Source organism: Gymnogyps californianus, chromosome 2 (assembly GCF_018139145.2).
Source record: "Gymnogyps californianus isolate 813 chromosome 2, ASM1813914v2, whole genome shotgun sequence".
In the NCBI taxonomy this organism is placed as follows: domain Eukaryota; kingdom Metazoa; phylum Chordata; class Aves; order Accipitriformes; family Cathartidae; genus Gymnogyps; species Gymnogyps californianus.
The window spans coordinates 161,951,996-161,973,321 of record NC_059472.1 but is presented as its reverse complement, the minus strand read 5'-3'; the positions used below and the strand labels follow the sequence as shown (position 1 = coordinate 161,973,321).

Below are 21,326 nucleotides of genomic sequence, written 5' to 3'. Positions count from 1 at the left end.
TGTATAAACAATTTCATTTTATGGTCTGTCGTGGTTTAACCCCATTCAGCAGCTCAGCACCACGCAGCCGCTTCCCCCTCCCTCCTCCCAGTGGGGTGAGGAGGAGGAAGGGAAAAAAAAAAGTAAAACTTGTGGGTTGAGATAAGAACAGTTTAATAACTGAAGTAAAATATAATACTAACAATAGTAATAATGAAATATAATAATAATAGTAATGAAAAGGAATATAACAAAAAAAGGAGGGGGAGGGGAGAAAAAAAACAGTGATGCACAATGCAATTGCTCACCACCCGCTGACCAATGCCCAGTTAGTTCCCAAGCCACGATCCACCCCTCCTGGCCAACTCTCCCCCAGTTTATATACTGGGCATGACGTTCCATGGTATGGAATATCCCTTTGGCCAGTTCATGTCAGCTGCCCCGGCTCTGCTCCCTCCCAGCTTCTTGCACACCTGCTTGCTGGCAGAGCATGGGAAACTGAAAAGTCCTTGGCTTAAGATAAGCGCTACTTAGCAACAACTAAAACATCAGCGTGTTATCAACATCATTCTCACACTAAATCCAAAACACAGCACTGTACCAGCTACTAAAAAGAAAGTTAACTCTGTCCCAGCCGAAACCAGGACATGGTCCTACTTCCCTACCCATACTCCTAATTCATTTGTGTTCAAGCAGATAGAAACACTTTGCAATATAGTATCTCCTGGTTTTTTTGGGTCCTATCATGCAACAAATAAAAGTATCTGGAAATTAACCCAACAGTTAACTCGGGTGCAGTTATTACTCCAGTTATTACTGGAGAAGAATTTAATCTTACAGGCTAGGCAAAGCCATAGTGTTCTGATCTATTGCTGACAAAAGTCATGCTTTGAGTGGGAGGTCGCCTAGATCACCTCCAGAGGTCCCTTCCAACCAGTGTTTCTCGGATTCTGTTATTGAGGCTTCTTATTTTAAGGAATTCTGTTACCAGTTATGACCTTGTCATAAGATGAGTTACAACTCATATCCATTCTGACATGAAATAAGTCTTACAAGATATGGGGTAACCCGTTAAAGATAAAGTGCTGCATAGAATATGCAGCTCTTAAAATCCTCATTTTCTGACATTTTCAAATTGTCGAAATGATTAAATTGAAACTAGTTTCAATACTCAAGTTCTTAGCTGACTGTTAAATGAAAGTGAGAAAGACAGCCATGTAGTACAGAATTAACATATTGTAAACCTAGTTTTGCTCAACTCCCTTCTCCTAAAGTATCTATTGTGTAGTTTTGAGATAGCTGCAACATATACTTTCATGTGGTCTAAATCAGATTAGCCTCAGTATGAGAGGGTGCGGTTATGACATTGAAGGTTTTATATTTAGACATTTTGGTGGATAAACACTTCAAAAGTTAAGCATCCAAATACACACTAAGTAAAAACTTGCCATGTTTCTTTTCAGAGACACTATTCAAAAGTCTCATTATTTTGTATCAATACCTAGGAATGGACTTAGATTCCTAACTTTAGACATCTACCTTAGGACATATTGGACCTATTTATTTTCTGTAACTTATTTATTACTGTGTGCTCAATATGCATGTGCTCTGAAAAGCTAGATCTTTGTCATTCAGTTACATGGTGGTTTAATTTTATAGGTATGTTAGTATGTGTAAAAGTATGGGCAAGGTTTCAGCTCTTCGAACTTTCAGAGTACTGAGGACTTTGAAAGCTATTTCAGTAATACCAGGTAAGGAACAAAATGTCTTACTAATTTTCTCTCTGCTTCAGCAGTATGCTATTTCTAATTCCTCTCCTGTTCTTATCTTCAGTTTTCTGGTCACTTTTTGTGACGGTTAATGGGATCCCAAGGTGTGACTGTTTTGCAGTCTGCAGTAACTCTCAGCAGCATCCTAACAGAATATTTTTTATCATCTTTCCTCAAAATGATTTTGACGCAGGCAAATTTTTGTATTCTCTGCTTTTTCTATCCCATCACTAATGTTCAGTTTTACTTAGCCCAGTGCCTTTGTCTTTTTACTCTTGTCTTTCCTGAGCAGCACACCCTATTCAATACGTTGTCTTAACATAATATGGCTATACCAACATATTTCTGGTTTCACATTATACTTCATTAGCTTATTCTTCTATGGTTTATTTCCCAGAATGCTAACTTCACAATATTTCAGAGTTTTGTTTGTTTGTTTGCTGGCCACAGCCACTATCTGGATTGAGCATAATACTTTCAGCAGTGTTTTGCATATGCTGTCCAGATACTCGATATTTTTGTAAGTTGTGCCATGAATTAGGATACCAACGTATGGATTTCAAAATCTAACTGCAAAAACTCATTTGAAAATCTATAAATGGCTACATATCCCATTGTCATAATATATATTAACTTTACCATTTCTGTGTAATTACAAATATATTTTTGATTTTGCTATGGAATTATAACAGGAATTAAACATAGAAATTGTTTAATTTTTCATGTCAAAACCACCCGTCAGTACTTTTCCTTTCATATTCACCATGGAGAACAGAGATTAAATGTAATTTTACTTCTTTCTTATGAAAGACTTCTAGAAAAATCCTGGATATCACTCTCTGCCTATGTCATATTTCAAATTCAACTATTCTGCCAGAATATTGGTCTTCAGTTTATATATAACCCGTTTTCACAGAATCACAGAATGGTTGAGGTTGGAAGGGACCTCTGGAGCTCATCTGGTCCAGCTCCCCTGCTCAAGCAGGGCCACTGAGAACAGGTTGCCCAGGACCATGTCCAGACAGCTTTTGAATATCTCCAAGGATGGAGACTCCGCAGCCTCCGTGGGCAACCTGTGCCAGTGCTCAGGCACCCTCACAGCAGAAAAGTGTTTCCTGATGTTCAGAGGGAACCTCCTGTGTTTCAGTTTGTGCCCACGGCCTCTGGTCCTGTCACTGGGCACCACTGACAAGAGCCTGGCTCTGTCCTTTTTGCACCCTCCCTTCAGATTTTTATAGACATTGATGAGATCCCTCCTGACCCTTCCCTTCTCCAGGCTGAACAGTCCCAGCTCTCTCAGCCTTTCCTCACAGGAGAGGTGCTCCAGTCCCTTAATTATCTTTGTGGCCCTTTGCTGGACTCTCTCCAGTACGTCCGTGTCTCTGTTGTACTGGGGAGCCCAGAACCGGACCCAGTACTCCAGGTGTGGCCCCACTAGTGCTGAGTAGAGGGCAATGATCACCTCCCTTGACCTGCTGGCCATGCTTTGCCTGATGCAGCCCAGGATACCATTCACCTTCTTTGTGGCAAGGGCACATTGCTGGCTCACGTTCGACTTGGTGTCCGCCAGAACCCCCAGGTCCCTTTCTGCCAAGCTGCATTCCAGCTGGGTGGTCCCCAACATATATTTGTTCCCTTCCCAGTGTCGTAAATGTTCTTTTGTTTTTAAATTGGTGACATCTGTAAGGCGTTATCTTCTAAGACAGAATTCTCTGAGGTCAGCAAAAGCTGTCCTTTATTGTAATGGGTATTTGGCACAGTGTGAAGTACTTGTTTAATGTTAATCAAGCACAGAAATCTGTCCATATTCATTAGAGTTCGTAAGAGTTTGCTTAGATGCCATCTTAATTTAGAATTTTCAAGTTAGCAAAATTAGTGTTAGAAGGAAGTAAAAGCCAAATAAGTTGATTAGGAAATTTAAGTAAAAATACTTTACTCATTCCTGTGCTTTATTTTACCTCATTTAATACTCTGAAGTTACAAAACTTTTTACACTGATTGTTTTTAACATACTTGCAACTGTTGTATATTTTCATATGGGAACGCTACTGCATTCCTCTTCTCATTTTGCATATTATTGAATCTTATTTTTCTAGGTCTGAAAGTCATCGTAAATTCACTTGTTGAATCTGTTAAGAAACTTACTGATGTGTTGATCTTGACCGTTTTTTGCTTGAGTTTATTTGCTCTAATAGGCCTCCAGCTTTTTATGGGCAATTTAACATCCAAATGTGTCCTCAGTAATGTTACATACAGTGACACATTATGTAAGGATGCCAAGATATATGTACCAAATGATGAAGGTAAATTTTATTCTTTTCTCCCTTTACAGAATCTGTGTATCTTCCTATGTATGTCTTGTTTTTTCACAGAGATGTTAAAATATAGTTGCATGTATTTCTCACAACAAGTTGTGTCCTTCCATTTGCACAAGTCGTAATATGAAGTCTCTTGGACAAGTGAATGCGAGATTAGTGAATCTTGGATTTGGAGAAAGATTAGCAGTCTGTGGGATAGAAGGGACTGAGTTTTCGATAAGCGTTTGCTTCTTTACCTATGCACATTGCGTGGGGATCCTAATTTTAGGGGTACTACACAGAGAATTATTTTTTCCATCACTTAATCTGTATCATTCAGGGATTTTGCCTACTTCTTGCAAAGATTCTTACTTTTACCGGAGGTCAAATAAAATCTTACATTGTGAGTTGTGCAGTTACTAATTTTTTTTTTTTTTTTTTTTTAAATTGCCATAGGGACAAATCTGCTGAGAAACAGCCTTGTGTGCCCTTTGTTGTGAAAGGAGTCTTTCACAGAGATTTGGTCCATCAGGGTGTTTTTTAAAGTGCAGTAATGTCTAGTTTACTGTTAGAGTGCTGTAGGAACTGACACCTTCTGATTTTATGATTCCTTTTTTTTTTTTATTAGATATCTGCTACAGAATGAATAAATCTTCTGAAATATTGCTCTGTGGTTTCAGTTCAGATCCTGAGTAAGTGAACAAAACAATTTTGGTACTGTCTTATTTTTTCCTCCAGATGTACTGTGGTTTTATTTTTGGCCTAAAGGAATGGTGATGATTTTTCAGGAGGGTGGAATGTGTGTGTGGGTAATTAAATTAAAACCCAGATATTTCACATCAGAAAAAGAATGAAGTAAAGTGCTAGGATGCAAGCAATTATATATGTGCTTTGTTGCTAACCACTGGTAATATAATGGTAATGTAGAATGATATAAAGGAGGAGGGGAACAGATCAGTGAAGAGTTGTGAGATGTTAATAAACTCTCCTCTCCTCATCTTGGTGAATTATTTAAAAGTAAACATATTTCCATTTTTTCCCCTCTCTATGTATTTGTTTGCATGTGTCCTCCATCAGTGGAGAGTTTCTGTCTAGTTTCTTTAACTAGACGAATGGCTTTCTAGGATTGTCTGATACAAATCAGCCCTTCTGGCAGAATTATATTGGGGAATATTGAAACGGACTTTCAGATAAAGTGAACAAATCTATATGTGATGTTGTGTACTGGATGCTTTCGGCTACAATCTAATACTGCAAGTAAGTGTTGTTTAACATTTCTTTTGTGGTTAGCAAAGAGTGCCCAGAAAACTATAGCTGCAAGAAGACTGGGAAGAATCCTGACTTTGGTTATACAAGTTTTGATCATTTTGGCTGGGCCTTCCTTTCTTTATTCCGTCTGATGACACAGGATTACTGGGAGCGTCTCTACAGACAGGTAGGTACTTTTATCACCTGCTAGAACGACTTTAGACATGCAGTTTGGAGCTTTATGTCCACTAGAAGAATCTGCACCCGTCTTAACATTACTGATACCAAATTTGTTTTAAAATCAGCGTAAATATTAAGGAAGTAGCTTCAAGTGACTAAGTTGTAACACCTTTTGCAAGTGACATTGGATAGGAGCAATCCTGCTGTGAATGTTCATAGTTTTGTTGGAGAACACACTTGGGTCAGTGATTAATAGTTAAATGTTAATATGTAACTACCAAAGGATTGGGGGATATATATATATATATATATATATATATATATATATATATAGTAGATCCAGCTAGTGAGCTCACTGCTGCTGCAGGGCATATGAGGACTTGTTACATACTCTGCTTCTCTTCCTTTTCAGGCCTGACTCCTCACCAAACCTTTTGGCTCATCATATATACTTTCATTTCAGATCATTTTTGATAACTGGTACTAAAAAAACTGCAGCCTTTATATTTTGATTCAGAGAGTTGAATGTAACTTTTAAATGCTGTTTTTTGACAAAAATGATACAAAAATTGCATGTAGAAAACTCTCTGGATCCCTTACATCTATGCAGTGCCTTTGCTAGAAGGGAATTATCCTCTGCCTTGTTCTGTAACTTTCATATGGTCCACTTTAACTTTTTTCCAGCAACCTTTATTAACTGAGATTTTTTTTTAAATGGATACATCTTTTTTTTTCCATTTGGAGATCCCACGGTTTTTAGTTTTTAATGTCTCAGAGCTTAATTTTGAGCCATCTCCTCTGCTGCCATTTAAAAAAATCTAAGAATAAGCAATCAGTCTAAATATTGCCTCTGATTCTCTCATTATAGCATCTTTCATGGATGTTTAGATAATCCTAGCTTTCATCCTTATTACTGAGTTTTATTAATTTCTTCTGTAGTCACCTGTATATCTCTTTACAGCTGAAGTTGTCTTCTCATAACTTAAACTCTGATCATTTGCCCGATTTGCTGGGAGACATTTCATTTAATTTTAATAATGAATTTTGTTAATTCTTCTCTGCAGTACATGGCATCATTATGAATGTTTGATGGTCTGTTAAATAAAGAGAAAACATTGTATGGTCACAGTGAATTTTTTAAGAGCTGAAATTTATTTAGTTGAAGGCCAGGGAAACTCCTGACTAGATGTATTTCTAGACCTTCTGTGTAACTTAGATCATAGGTAGATCCTACTGTTGTTTAATGAAAATGGTGCAGTACGTTGACCTTCTGTATTGTATAGGAAAATAAATTGTTTAAAGTGAGTTTGAAATTCTGTTGTAAATGTTAGTTTGTTAAGAATTTATTACAACCTTTGCCTTTTCCTCACAGACTATCCGTACATCTGGAAAGAACTGCGTTTTTTTTTTCCTGGGGGTCATCTTTTTATGCTCATTTTATCTCTTCAATCTGATCTTGGCTGTAGTAACTATGGCATATGAAGAGCAAAACAGAGCTACTCTTGCTGAGACAGAGGCAAAGGAAAAATTACTTCAGGATGCTCAACAAATTCTAGAGAAAGAACAGGTTTGTAAATTATTATATATAATATGTAATATGTGGTTCCTTTTGTTTTCTTCTGTCTGTGAATTAGGGAAATAAGGTTTTTAAATATGTGCTTCTTACAACACTTTCTCGCACTTCATTTCTCTTTCTCTCTGTTTCTTTATAAATACACATGTGTACGTGTATATATATATTTAAATATATATAAACATTTCTGTGATACAAACAAACAGCATGAGTCCGAGTTAAATCATATTAAGTTTTAGGATTTGCAGACCTGACATTGTATAGGAATGCCTTGCTGGCAAGTATATAGCTTTTATGGTACTGCATAGGTGCCTGCGCTCTGTGGTTTGCCCCATTCTTGTACGCTACCACTATTGCTGTGTACAAAAATTCATTTCTCTGGATATTCCATCTTGCTGGTACTGCATAGTCTGATGAAGGAAGTATGAGTGGATAAATTTGCATCCATGAGAAAAGTTGTCATTTCTACAGTTCCCTGAGATGGGAAGTTCTGCTGCTGATAGATTTCAGGATTGATTAAAAATGCAAGCTTTCTGAGAGCCACTGTGCTCAGCTATTTAAGGGGTGTCATGCCTCTTTTTGAGTGACTGCATGCAGAAGGCATTCCTTGGCCTGTATGGGACCAGGGATCACCTTGTTTTTATTTTATTTCTGAGAAGTGGAGCTCTGAGCTGAGGCAACAAAATAGATTGAAAATTATTGGTAAGACCTATTTTATCTTCTAACTTTTTATAAAAGATACCTCTGATTTACTGCTAACAATCAGAAAAGTCAGACTTGTAAGAGGACATACAAATATTCTCTAGCAGCTATCCAATTTCATCGTTAAGGTGAAAGGCATCACCAGTTTACCAAATTCCTCCTCTACAGCTGTTGACAGGCCTGCAGTTTCTCTGTGCGAAACTGGCAAGTAAAGCTTGCCAAGCTTTACTTAGGCTTTTCTTCCTTCTATTTTTCTTTCAACAGGATTAGTAGTTAAGAAAGGTTTAACATTTTAGGATTTATTTTGAGCCCTTAGTCTTCTGTTGTCTTTGGACTCAAGGTCCTTTCCAAAGCAAGAAAAGGAGAGTAAAAGGATACACCATAATATTCTGTAATTCAGATACAAAATACAATATCTAAAGTGGCAAGGACAAACTTTAATTACAGTAGCTGATAAGTAACCCTGCTTTATCTTTCAGTATTGTGAATAGCATTTTGTACTCCGATCTTTTCATAGTAGTTTAATATTTGAAAGGAAGGAATTGTTAGTGCAAAGCATTCAGTTAGCATAATAATTAAACTGTATATGATCCTAGTCCATGCACTGGCATTTGCCTTGTATTAATAGACAGACCTTTTGCTGTTTCTTTTACAGATGTTGGCTGCGGGAGAAGGTAATAAGGCCTTACAAGTCAGATCTGAAATGGCAGTTGCTGACTTGAAAAATTCAAAAGAAAAAGAGATGAAGAAAGAAAAACCTATTTTAAAACAAAGCTTAATTTTGGGTGATCATGACAAAGAGGAGCATATATTTCATTCACAGCCTGGTCACTGCCACAAGAAGCTTGTAAGTATTCAAAATAGAAGATATGTTCATTAGACTTGCATGTGATATGACAATTTGATGAGCAGAAAAGCTTCCTTTATTTGCAATTTTTTTCCCTCCCTCCCCCCTTTTTTTTTTCTTTTTTGAATGCATTGGATTAACTTGTTTTTTAAAGCAATCTGAAAGTTAGATTTTGGGACCAGAAGGAGACAGCACTGTATGGACTTGAAAGGAAAGTTCGAAGTGGCCATCAGTAGCGTACTTATGACACATTATAGCCCTCGGCACTTAGAGCTGTGGTAAGATCTGTCGGCATCTCTATTGTGCTGCATAAACAAGCATATAAAATCCTATACATTTTAGAATTTCCCTAATGACCTAACCTTTCTTTTTTTGTACACACAGTTAATTCTCTGGCCTAAACATTTAGGGTTGGATTTAGTTCAGTATGAAGAATTCTAATGTTAGGGGCGTGATTCACTTGTCTAACTGTAAGCATCTAGTGCCATTTTAGATGTTCTTGCACAGGTTGGATATCCTGGATATCTTTGGCATCTGTGGCACGTCTTCCAGCACTGTGTGGATATCTCAAATACATTATGGCATCTCAAATGTTACTAAATTCCTAGATTTAGGCAACTAGATTGTGCTGCAGGTTTTTGTTTGCAGGTGTCTACGTGTGATTTAGGTTCCAACCTCCCAGAGTTGAATGGAGATTTAATTTTTTGGGCCACAAATTGATACCTAGTGACATTAGAGGATTTCTAGAGTGTCTTACTTGGCCTCCACCTACTCTACAGAAGGGTACAGACATGATTTGTCATGTTTGCTTAGTGTGAGACTGCGGATGTCTCAGATACCGAATGTCTCAATAGACCATCTCAAATGGCTTCAGACACTTATGTTTAAGCGAATCAAACTTATCAAAAAAATATGCATCAATTATAATGGGATTTTAGATGCATTGTGCACATGGACAAATTAAATGCGGATGTCTGAATATTAGGCTGAATCCCACACGTGCTATTTCACATCTTGATTACAGCAGTGACTTCTGGCTCCTGTGCTCATCACTCCTTTCTAAATCCATTAAGAAACTGCTATTAAGACTTGTAATTCTTACTTTGCTTAATCTTGGGTTTTTTTCACAGTACCTTTGACACTGGCAAAATACCGTATATCTCATGGACAGTCCTTACTATCATGTTACCAATAGTCCAGGATCCATGTAGAGTATAGATTTGTTACCTTTTCAATGCTTAGTCCATGTGTGTATCTTCACTTGGCATGACCAGTGCGTGTGTGACTGCACCTGGGGTATTGTGTCGAGGTTTGAGCTCTCCAGTAGAAGGATTCTGTTTGAGATATCATGCAAAGCCAGTGGAGGCTGCCAAGATGATTAAGGGGCTGTAGCACATGGTGTGTGAGGAGGGGTGGAGACGTTGGGTTTCTTCAGCCTGAAGGAGAAAAGGGAAAGGGAAGAAACTGATTATTGCTGTCTGCTAATATCTAATGGGAGTGTATAAAGAGGAAGGAGCCAAGATCTTCGTACAGGTGCATAATGGAAAGTCAAGGGGAACAAGTTGCAACAAGAGAAATTCCAATTACTTATTAAGGGGGAAAAAAAAATCACTATGACAGAGGATAAACATTAGAACAGGTCATCCAGAGAAATTTTTGGATCTTTGTTTTTGGAGATATTCAGAACATAGCTGGAAAAGGCCCTACAGTTGAAGCTTGCCCTGCTTTGAGCGATGGAGTGGGAGAACTTCCAGAGGACCTTCCCAACTTTAATCTTTCTCTCGCTCTATGTAGACATCCACGTTTAGATGCCTATATTTAGATATTTTAATCTTGAGCTGAATCTTCCAAAATAATTCTCAGGCAATTATCCATATTACTGCGTTATTTTCAACAACATCTAAAAAGAAAGCTTTTAATGCCCTTATACTGGTTCAGCAACAGCCATTCTCCAGTACAGGCTTGTGACTTAGACCAAACAGGGTCCACTGGAAAAACAGATGGTGCAAAAGTAGATGTTTGTGTCCAAATAACACCTTGACTGAAACCCTGGTTCCCAGCCACACCTTTGATAATACAGTCTAGAATTTCAAACCAGTCTTCATTCCCCCTCTCAGATGTGTTTCTTCCTTCCATTTCTTTGGTGATCATTTACCGTGACTCAGCAGGGTCTCTAGATGTGGAGAGCTGGAAATCATCACCATACACTGTTCATTTTGATATTATCCCTCACCCCTCTGTCTCCCAACATATTTTCTAACCCCCCTCATGATAGTCTGTTCCATCTCATGACAGATTCTCTCTTGCTTCTGGGAGAACATCAGAATTGTTCTCACCCATCTCATAGAAAATGGAAATTTTCCAGTAACAGAGCTAAAGGAGTAATGGCCCCACTTCCTATTGAAAAGTGTCCTTGTAGGGGAGTTTTTATCAGACATGTCATCCTAGCTAAAATGGATTAGGTTTTCATTCTGGCAGTCAGCATGGTCAGAATTTCTTCTAAATTCCATGATCCTAGCTATATTAAATTATGTGTCTGAGCTGAAGGAGTCAAAATCATCCGCTTGGCAGCAACTGCCATCTGTCATCTCCTTTAGTATAGTATTTGCTTCTTATAGAGTGTCATTAACATTTCCCATGCCATGTTAAGAATATTATGCCATTTTGTGACCTAATTTGGTTCTGCTGTACTTAAAGGGAACACTCTGTCACAGTCCATGGTAGTGTATTATTATACCTACTGAGGAAAAAAAAAAGTCTTTCCATAGCAGGTGTCACATCGTCTATAAGTATAAAAATCACCTCTTATGGCTGATTATACCTATTTAATTTTTTTCTTCTAAGTCTGTGACTGTGTTGCAGGAGGTGACTGAGCCAGCAGATAAATTTGGCTTAGTTCCTAGGCCTTACTTCTCCAAGGCTGCAAAATCTGCACAGGCTGGATGCCAAATGCAATCTGTATTTTTACATTTCAGAAATAACATTTTCAGACCCTTCCCAAGGTCCCTTCCCCTCTCTGTGTGCAGAGAATGGCAAAGTTATTAATATCTCTGTACAGGAACTTTTGGAAACAGATAATAGATTGCATTAGAACCTTGTACGAGAAATGTTAAGTGGAACCCACTTTTCAGGAGTATATTCTGCAGAGTTTAAACTACGTTGCTGTGCTTGCTAACAGATGCCTCTACACTATCTGCATGAAGAATTCCAAGACCCAGGTCCAGGTAACTGTGACTGTGTGAGATCCTGGTTGTAGTCTTACACTGTTTTACACTACTTACAGATGATCATTTGACAGCAGAAGCAGCTATTTATCAATCATGAGGGTTCTTCGGGATGCATAGTCCACCTGTACACACACTTTCTCTCACTCCCCTACATCACAGTTCTCACTTTGTCCTACAAATGTTGGTATTTCATATTTAAAAAAAAAAAAAAGGGAAAAAAAAAGGAAGGCCTAGAGCATGATCCAAGCAGTGTGAGCTGCTCCGATGTAGAGTTCTACCATTAGTCAAATAAAAATAATCTGCAACAAACATGGCAGTTTGTTTCATGTTATGGCAACTACTGGTAGTACTAGCTCTGCTGCAACTGAGGACTCTTCAAACAATGTACACTCTACTTTAATCACTCTACTTTAATCACAAAAAGAAGCTAAAGATGCTAAGTCAAAGAAAAAAAAAAGCATATTCAGTAGAAACTTCTTGGTAGGACATAATCAGTTCTATAAAAACTTGAATGGACTATTTCTCTAGTGCGTATCCCTATTTTAAATCCCAATTTGTCAGAGGACTTCTCATCACCAGTTATTTACTTCAGCCACAGATAGATGAGCAGCAGTAACCGGTTCAGTGTTGATGAATGCTCTTAACCTTTCTAAAAACACTAACTCTGAATGCTTTCTGAACAGAAATGCTTTTCAACAAGACTTTAGTCAGACAGGCGCACAAATTTTTCTAGGTTTCCTTCCTCTGAGATACCAAACATTATAGAAAGAAATGAAAGGACAAGTTGCACTGGTAACTGGGATGTGATTAGAACAGTCTAATTGAGTCTTTTAGATTCTGAAAAAATACAGATAGAAAAATGCACATTTTAGCACTGTATTATAAATTCATTTTATATGTCTATTCTATGACAGTTCTATCAGCTAAGTTTTGCTTAGCTTTTCATGTCATTAAAATACCAGAGAGACAAAAAGAAATAATTATTATTAAACCCCTGAGGCCAAGGATATCAGTTTCATCCCCTGAATAACAGTTTTATAGAATATTGTATTGGGTTTGCATAGCAAGGTTTTGGTAGCGGGGGGGCGACAGGGGCGGCTTCTGTGAGAAGCTGCCAGAAGCTTCCCCTGTGTCCGATAGAGCCGATGCCAGCCGGCTCCAAGAGGGACCCGCCGCTGGCCAAGGCTGAGCCCATCAGCGATGGTGGTAGCGCCTCTGGGATAACAGATTTCAGAAGGGGAAGAAGTTACTGCACAACAGCAATTGCAGCTGACAGAGAGGAGTGAGAAGATGTGAGAGGAACAACTCCGCAGACACCGAGGTCAGTGAAGAAGGAGGGGGAGGAGGTGCTCCAGGCGCCGGAGCAGAGATTCCCCTGCAGCCCGTGCTGAAGACCATGGTGAGGCAGGCTGTGCCCCTGCAGCCCATGGAGGTCCACGGTGGAGCAGATATCCACCTGCAGCCCATGGAGGTCCATGGTGGAGCAGATATCCACCTGCAGCCCGTGGAGGGCCCCATGCAGGTGGAGGCCGTGACCCTGTGGGAAGCCCGCACTGGAGCAGGCTCCTGGCAGGACCTGTGGCCCCGTGGAGAGAGGAGCCCAGGCTGGAGCAGGTTTGCTGGCAGGGCTTGTGACCCCGCGGGGGACCCACGCTGGAGCAGTCTGTTCCTGAAGGACTGCACCCTGTGGAAGGGACCCACGCTGGAGCAGTTTGTGAAGAACTGCAGCCCATGGGAAGGACTCACATTGGAGAAGTTCATGGAGGACTGTCTCCCGTGGGAGGGACCCCACGCTGGAGCAGGGGAAGAGTGTGAGGAGTCCTCCCCCTGAGGAGGAAGGAGCGGCAGAAACAATGTGTGATGAACTGACCGCAACCCCCATTCCCCGTCCCCGTGCGCCACTGGCAGGGGAGGAGGTAGAGAACTCGGGAGTAAAGTTAAGCCTGGGAAGAAGGGAGGGGTGGGGGGAAGGTGTTTTTAAGATTTGGTTTTATTTCTCATCATCCTACTTTGATTTGACTGGTAATAAATTATTTTTTTTCCCAAGTCGAGTCTGTTTTGCCTGTGACGGTAATTGCTGAGTGATCTCCCTGTCCTTATCTCAACCCACAAGTCTTTCGTTATATTTTCTCTCCCCTGTCCAGTTGAGGAGTGATAGAGCAGCTTTGGTGGGCACCTGGTGTCCAGCCAGGATCAACCCACCACAAATATGTTCATAAAAATCATATTATCGTAAAAGTTTGAAGTAATGATATGACATATCTTTACTTGTATGCCCTCCCCACAAAAAGAAAATGAAACAAATCAAGGTGTGCTGAAAGGGAGTACTAAGGTACTGTGCATTATGATGTGGTCAGTCAGTAGCTCCCTGTCAGCTGGTAGTTCTAATTATGTCCCCCCTGCTACTGGAATCTTTGTTCTTTCTCTTTTTCTCTACCTCAGAGTCTCACCTATTCTTTGCAGCCCGTGTTTTACAATTGTCTGCTTAGTCTTTAAAAAGTGTGTGTGGGAGTATTAATGTGTCATGAACTGCATCTTTGATAATAATTCAGTGTATCCCGTAAGATACAGGTGTTGGCCTGTCTGTTCTTCAGTGCACATCAGCAACACTGAGTTTAGCATTCTGTAACTTCTAATGAAAACAAAAGTAGTCCCATTCCTAGTTTTAGGCAGTTCAATATTAGTATAGATCTTAATAGGCTTAATAGGGCTGGGAAAACTGATAATTTTGATTCACTAAATAACTATACTTAATAAATATTTAGTATTTATTAATAATCAATAATTCATAATTAAATAGCCAATAATGTATTCAAACTGATCAACAGTGTTCTTTTTGTATGTACTTTTTATCAGTCACTGGAAAGATGGAATGATTTTTTCCCTTTGCTCCCCTCTTAATGATTTTATACTTCTTATATAATGTCATTATTGTTGTTGTTAAATATTTTCAGAAGGAAACAACTTCTTGAAAAATATTACTGGTTTTGATGAAATGTCCTTTGCCTTCAAAGGCAAACACATGATATTGTTGTGTTGTTTTGTTTTACATTCTTTCAGCAAGGTAAGACTTCATTACAATGTGTATTTAAAAAGGCATATTTGTCTTACGCTGGACATAATTTTTATAGTGTTATTTATTGATATTCCCTTGTTATATTATCTTCTGTTGTCTTTCTAACCGAAGAGGCAGATACTGCTGTCCTATGAATTGTCAGTGGACTCTATTAATGATCCTTGTCGAAGACAGAGGTTAATGAGTGCAGCCACTGTTATTACGGATAATCTGCGTAAGTCATTCTGTAGTGTTTTTCCTGTAGTGATTGTGTAACGACCTAAGAGATCAAGGTGTCACAAACAGTCAGCATTATTTTAAAAGTCGCTAGGGGAAATTATGCTGCAATCAAATGTAAATTTCAGTAAAATAAATATTCTCATATCTCACTTAACTGTAACTGTAAATTGCAATTACCAAGGGTAAATCATGCCTGACCAACTTGATTGCCGTGTACAATAAAATGACTGGGGTTTGTGGATGAGGGGAGAGCAATGCTTTCATTTACCTTGACTTTAGCAAGGCTTTCAAGACTGTCTCCCACAGTATTTTTTCATCCAAGTTAGGGTGTTAGGGTCTGCATGGGTGGACAACCAGCTGGACAAAAAAATGATTGGATGTTTGGGCTTTGAGTGTCTGGTGAACAGGTCGTATTCTACCTGGAGGCAGGTAACAAGCGGACTACCACAGGGGTGAGTCCTAGGACACATCTTGTCCTAAGTGACCTGGAGGAGGCAACAGAGGGCTTGCTCTTGAATTTTGCAGATGACACCAAATTGAGGGGGAACCACTTGATACCCTGGAGGTAAGGGCTGCCATCTAGAGGGACTTGGACAGGCTGGAGGAATGGGCCAACAGGAACCTTATGAAAATTCAACCAGGGCAAATGTAAACTTCTGCATATCTGCAAGAACCTCTTGCAACAGTAGAGGCTGGGAGCTGGCTGGCTGGGAAGCAGCTCTGCAGGAAAGGCCCTGTGGGTCCTTGTGGGCAGTGAGCTGAGCATGGGCCAGCAACACGCCCTTGCAGCAGCAATGGCTAATAGTATCCTGGACTATATTAAAAGGAGCATAGCCAGGAGAAAAGTGATTATCACCCTTTATTAAGCACTTGCTAAACCACATACTAGGCCCAGTTTGTCCCCCAAGCCCCCCAGTACAAGAAATACATTGAGTTCAGTAGAGGGCCACCAAGTCAGAGGCTGGAGCACTTGCGCAGTGCTGGGCTGGTTCAGCCTGGAGAGAAGGTTTTGAGGGGAAGTTAGTATCAGCCTTCCAGTATGTAGGAAGACATTATCAGGAAGATGAAACCAGGCTCTTCACAGTGGTGCACAGTGGGAAGATGAGACAACAGACATAAATTGAAAGAAGAGAGCTTCAAACTGTGTGTAAGGAGAAGCTTTCACCATGAGGACAGTCAGACAGAGGGACAGGGTATGCAGTCTCTGACCTCATGGCTGACCCTGCTTTGAGAAGGGGGTTGCACTAGAGATCTCCCGAGGTCCCTTCCAACTTGACTTATCTTACAACCCTATCCTCAACTATGGACACCAAGATATGGGGGATGCCCTTCTTCATTTTGTCCTGGACTTTTTTTCAACCCATGCTGCGTCTGTGACTGTGCAGATGCAACTCAGAAAACAAGTTGTCAGTTTCCCAGAGACAGTTAAGTTATTTCTCCTTAATGCAGATCCTTTATCATCCTTCAATAGTATAATAAACATATGAAGAGGTGGGTAATATCACCTCTTTCTGTAATTATGAGATTTGTTGATGGTGACTTTTAAATAGCCTGTGATTAGTTTGTGTAGAATGAGTGAAACAATTTTTTTCAATGACGCTGTTCCGCTCACATGAGATTGATTTTTCTTGTCAATCTTTTCTATGACTGATTGTCTTTTTCTTCATACTATGATATTCCACATAAGATAATTTGTATGTCATTTTCCCTCTTTCTCATTTAGAACTGCAAGAGTCAAAACTGAAATGCCCTTCATTCTGGAAACGTTTTGCTCGAAAGTATCTAATTTGGAATTGTTATCCATTCTGGAGAGCAGTCAAAGAGAAGGTGAAATTGGTAATTTTGGATCCATTTGTTGATCTCTTAATCATGGTTTGCATTATCGTGAATACCTTATTCATGGCTCTGGAGTACCCCGACATGCCGCACAATTACCAACAAATGATTTTTATAAGTGACAAGGTAAGTTAGGTCTATATTAGCATGAATATGGAGTTATAACCCCATATTAATACTGGGACAGTCCCATAAGGAGACACACTTTTTCAGTGCCTTTTTGCTGAATTTCTTTTTTCTCTTTCCAGGTCTTCACCCTGATTTTTACAGCAGAAATGATCTTGAAAATCATCGCTCTTGATCCTTACAACTATTTTCAGCAAAAATGGAATATTTTTGATAGCATAGTTGTTATGATTGGCCTAATAAGCTTTAAAGAAAATCTGCCATCTCTCAGGCTGGTAATTATTTCTTTATTCTTTTTTAAAAGTATGTGTTGTATAGATTTGTAAAAGATTACAGTGAAATACCCTCAAATTATTTTACTGATGAATCTGTTAAATCAGTTCTCTTTGTTAGTAAATAGTAAGCCAATACGAATGTTTAATTAGAGTGAATATTAAATCAATATTAAAGAATATATTCAATATGTTTATTATACTGTGTATATTGGATACTACAAAACCTCCTCCACCCTTGGAGATTTGACCTAGCAGAGAGTTCACTGGTTCTCTGTTAGGTTTGTGCAGTGGCCCTGCTCAACTACGTTTCAGATCTTCAATTAGGAAAAGATATTATCTGAGCGTTTTCGTGAGCATAAGGATAGCGAAGGTTCCTTCACAGCTTTTCCTTTTGAGTTGAGATTTGTAAAATAACATAACTTTCCTCAAGGCTTAGACTTGGCCTTGAGGTCTCCTCAAGGCTTTTCTCCATCTTAGGGAAAAGGAGGAGTAGCTCTGAGACAACTATGTATAATGTTATGGTTTTGCTTACGTCCTTACTGTGTATTTAGAATGCTAAATTTACTAATTACTTCTAACATTCTTCGTAGCTTTTCAGAGTCACCTCACCTAGAAATTCAGTTGAATTCTGTTTCATCTTGTGTATCATGACTGAGAGATTTTAACAGCCCTGAATGCTAATTTGACTAAAAATGTCCTTTTTACTCATGAGGGTGTATAGAATAAATCCCATCTGGCTTTTCAGTCCTATTTTAAGTCTGTTGGGTGAAAGGTAGAAAAAATTCTTTTTTCAATTTCTGCCTGATTACATTTGATTTAGTCCAAAATGCAGTCATTTCATAAGCCTCGTCCAAGTACCTATAAGCCACTTGATTATTATTACTATTATTGTTATTGCTATTAATACTAATAGACTTACACGTGCTCCTATCTAACTTAGCATAAACAATTTGAAAGCTTGCTTTGGCAGTTCTCTGTTCTCAGTAACATTAACCGTCTGAGCTTAGGTGCAGCGCTTTTGGATCAGAACAATTAAAGACCTTTCTTTGGGGGAAAAATTATGATGGTGTTGCTGAAGCAAAGACAGCATGATAAATGCAGGGTCTGTTTTTTATGTGTGCTGTGCTATCTATGCAGTGTTCGCGACTCACACTCTTCTCTTGTGTTTTACTTACAGCTCAGGATCTTCAAATTGGCAAAGTCCTGGCCAGCCTTAAATACTCTTATGAAAATAATTCTAAACTCAGTTGGTGCTTTGGGTAACCTCACTCTGGTTTTGATTATCACTGTATTTATTTTTGCTGTAGTAGGAAAGCAGGTTTTGGGCACTTATTATGAGAATAATTACCATAAAATAAACACCGATGAGAATTTACGCTGGCATATGAAGGATTTTTGTCATTCATTCCTGATTATATTCCGAATATTATGTGGAGAATGGATTGAAACCATGTGGGAATGTATGGAAGTGGCTGGAAAAGGGCTATGTCTTCCCATTTTCTTGCTAGTCCTGGTGATAGGAAACCTGGTGGTGAGTTTCAAGCTATTTTTCAGGCCCTACTGAATGCGTCCAGTTATACTGGCATCTTTTTTTCCGAGGCAAACTTTAGCATTTGAAGAGTATTCACACTATTCTCTTTTCTGGATGTTACTTAATATATGGTTTTCTTCTGTCTTTTTTTCCTTTTCCCCTGTCTTTCTCTTTCTCACACAAGAGGTAGCTGCTAAGCAAAATAAAATTCTTCCTTCTACCCAGAGAATACAAGTGCAGTGCTTTTGATAGTTTGGTGTCTGATTTCTTCATCTTTTGTGTTGCTAGGATCAAATAACCAAGCTGTTCAGTGCTTTTAATGCTTACCAACTTATATTATCAAAAGTTTACAGTACCCAAATTTTCTGGTTTGTGTGACACATACTAGATCTGATGTATATATACTGGAAGATGAAATCTTTTTCATCTGCTTGGTTTGTTGGTCTATACCAGATCCTTTTTGATGGTGGTTTTATTAAAATTTATCTTTGCCTGCTGTTTTTCAACATATCTACCTCCTCATACATTATGGACATCAGAGCATGTGAAAATATATTTGATATACCCAAACCCTCATTTCCTTCCTTTTTCTCTTGCCATTCCTTCCGGAAGGAGCCATATCATACTATATTAATATTCCAGTATGACAGTAAATAATTTCATTGCAGTGGTTGATGAAAACAAGATTGAGATTTTTTTTATCTAAGGAAGGTTTTCTGAAATGTCTTTTCTGTTAGCAGTAGTGTCTCCAACTTACTCTAACTGTTTTAAGGTGCTCAACCTATTCATTGCCTTGCTGCTGAGTTCGTTCAGTACTGACTCGTCAATGGGACAAGAGGAACCTGGACAAAAGACTAAATGTCAGATCGCCATTGCACGGATTCACAAGGGCCTGCGGTCTGTGAAAGACAGAATTTGGGATCATTGTGGCAAAATAATGAAACGAAACGTCAAAACAACAGGCAAAAAGAAGACTTCGGTGAAAATTTCTGCCACAGACATAGCAGAAAATAACTATGCCATGACAGATGTCAGAAAGGATATAGACAACAATGGCTTTGACATTGGGTATTACAATACTGAAGAGAGTTCCTCAATAACAAGGAAATATGAAGAATTTTTAACCAGTCATAGTACCTGTGTTCCCATTGCAGTAGCAGAGACTTACACCGATGAAGGTGATGATGACCACAGTGTATGCATAGAAATAAAATACAGAAAACAGGTAAGGAATATTAATATTTGAAAAATTATTGTAACTTGCATCTGTAAATCTGGAAGACTCAACAGTAAATATTATCCCTTCTGTCATTTCTGCTATTTTAATTTCTTTGTTCTTCTAGTAGCTTCAAAATGCAAAAGATACCAAATAGTCTTAGTTATTCAATAAGAGAAGTTGAATATCCACTTTTTCAGCATTCTCCTCATTGATAGCCATAATTCTGCTTTTGTCTGTTTTGTTTCCATTTATTGCTGTCAATTGCTGAATGAAGTTTGATCAAGACAGACATTCTTTCTTTTTTCTCCTTTGCGTTACAGATGGCACCTGGAATTTTTGGAAGGCAGGCCTCTTGTGTTGCTTATATGTTGCTTCTCAGTTGCATGGAATCCAAAGGGAATGCAAATAAAAGCTTCACCTTAAAAAAATAATTTCTTAATGTTTTTTTAATCCCCTAGTCACCTCTATGGTACTTTGGACTCCCCTTTATATCTCTTGATTTTGTTGTGTTGGGCGGGATTAAGCTCAAGTCTTAGGCAGTTAAATACAGATGCCTAAATACAGATTTCTGCATGTGAGTGAGGCATTTACACTGCCATGATAGTCAATAACGGTGCAATTAATTTGCCTGTACATAGGCATTTAGGGATACATGAGATACTTCAGGTGTCTGTCATCCACATGGGACTGACAAGTAAGACGCAGGAGCTATAGGAACTCTTTTTGGCATCTGGAGGCCAGGGGTGTGTAGAAACACCTCTGATGACACTAGGTATCAGCCACAATTAGATTACTCCATTTAGATACCTGAATCTCAAGATTCCACGTACTACTCACCTCATAGATGTCAAGTGCCATTTGAGGTGCTGGATTATCTCATACGGCTTCTAAATGTACCTCCAAAAAGGTGTCTGTCAGTTCCTGTAGATCTTGTGCTGTATTTAACTATGCCACGTGTATGTCTTAGGTACCCCTAGGTATCTTAAAAGACACTGAGCAGTTTAGGGCAAGCAACTGAATTAAACCCTTTGTGTCCTCACTGCATTCAATAGTGTCCCTTGTTGCATGTCCATATTACTTGTACGTTGCCCACTTTTGCACTTCATGTTTTCTGCCCTTTTGCTTTCTTGATTATTTTTTTGTCCTTATTTTTGCTTTCTTTTCTTCTCTCTAATGATGTGTTATACTTTTAATAAAATGGAATTTTACCCGATGACTTTCC

General features: G+C 38.8%; 1 protein-coding gene across 1 annotated transcript in view; it reads left to right on the top strand.

The window, feature by feature from the left end:
• The window catches only part of LOC127012703 (sodium channel protein type 5 subunit alpha-like), a 67,799-nt gene that overhangs the window by 25,608 nt on the left and 20,865 nt on the right, over positions 1 to 21,326 (top strand). Inside the window, exons 6-16 of the mRNA XM_050890937.1 lie at positions 1,639 to 1,730; positions 3,845 to 4,087; positions 4,674 to 4,737; positions 5,336 to 5,480; positions 6,846 to 7,040; positions 8,404 to 8,595; positions 15,010 to 15,112; positions 16,841 to 17,079; positions 17,202 to 17,354; positions 18,532 to 18,885; positions 19,658 to 20,110. Coding sequence (XP_050746894.1) covers positions 1,639 to 1,730; positions 3,845 to 4,087; positions 4,674 to 4,737; positions 5,336 to 5,480; positions 6,846 to 7,040; positions 8,404 to 8,595; positions 15,010 to 15,112; positions 16,841 to 17,079; positions 17,202 to 17,354; positions 18,532 to 18,885; positions 19,658 to 20,110 — 2,233 coding nt within the window. The remainder of the gene's footprint in view (positions 1 to 1,638; positions 1,731 to 3,844; positions 4,088 to 4,673; positions 4,738 to 5,335; positions 5,481 to 6,845; positions 7,041 to 8,403; positions 8,596 to 15,009; positions 15,113 to 16,840; positions 17,080 to 17,201; positions 17,355 to 18,531; positions 18,886 to 19,657; positions 20,111 to 21,326) is intronic.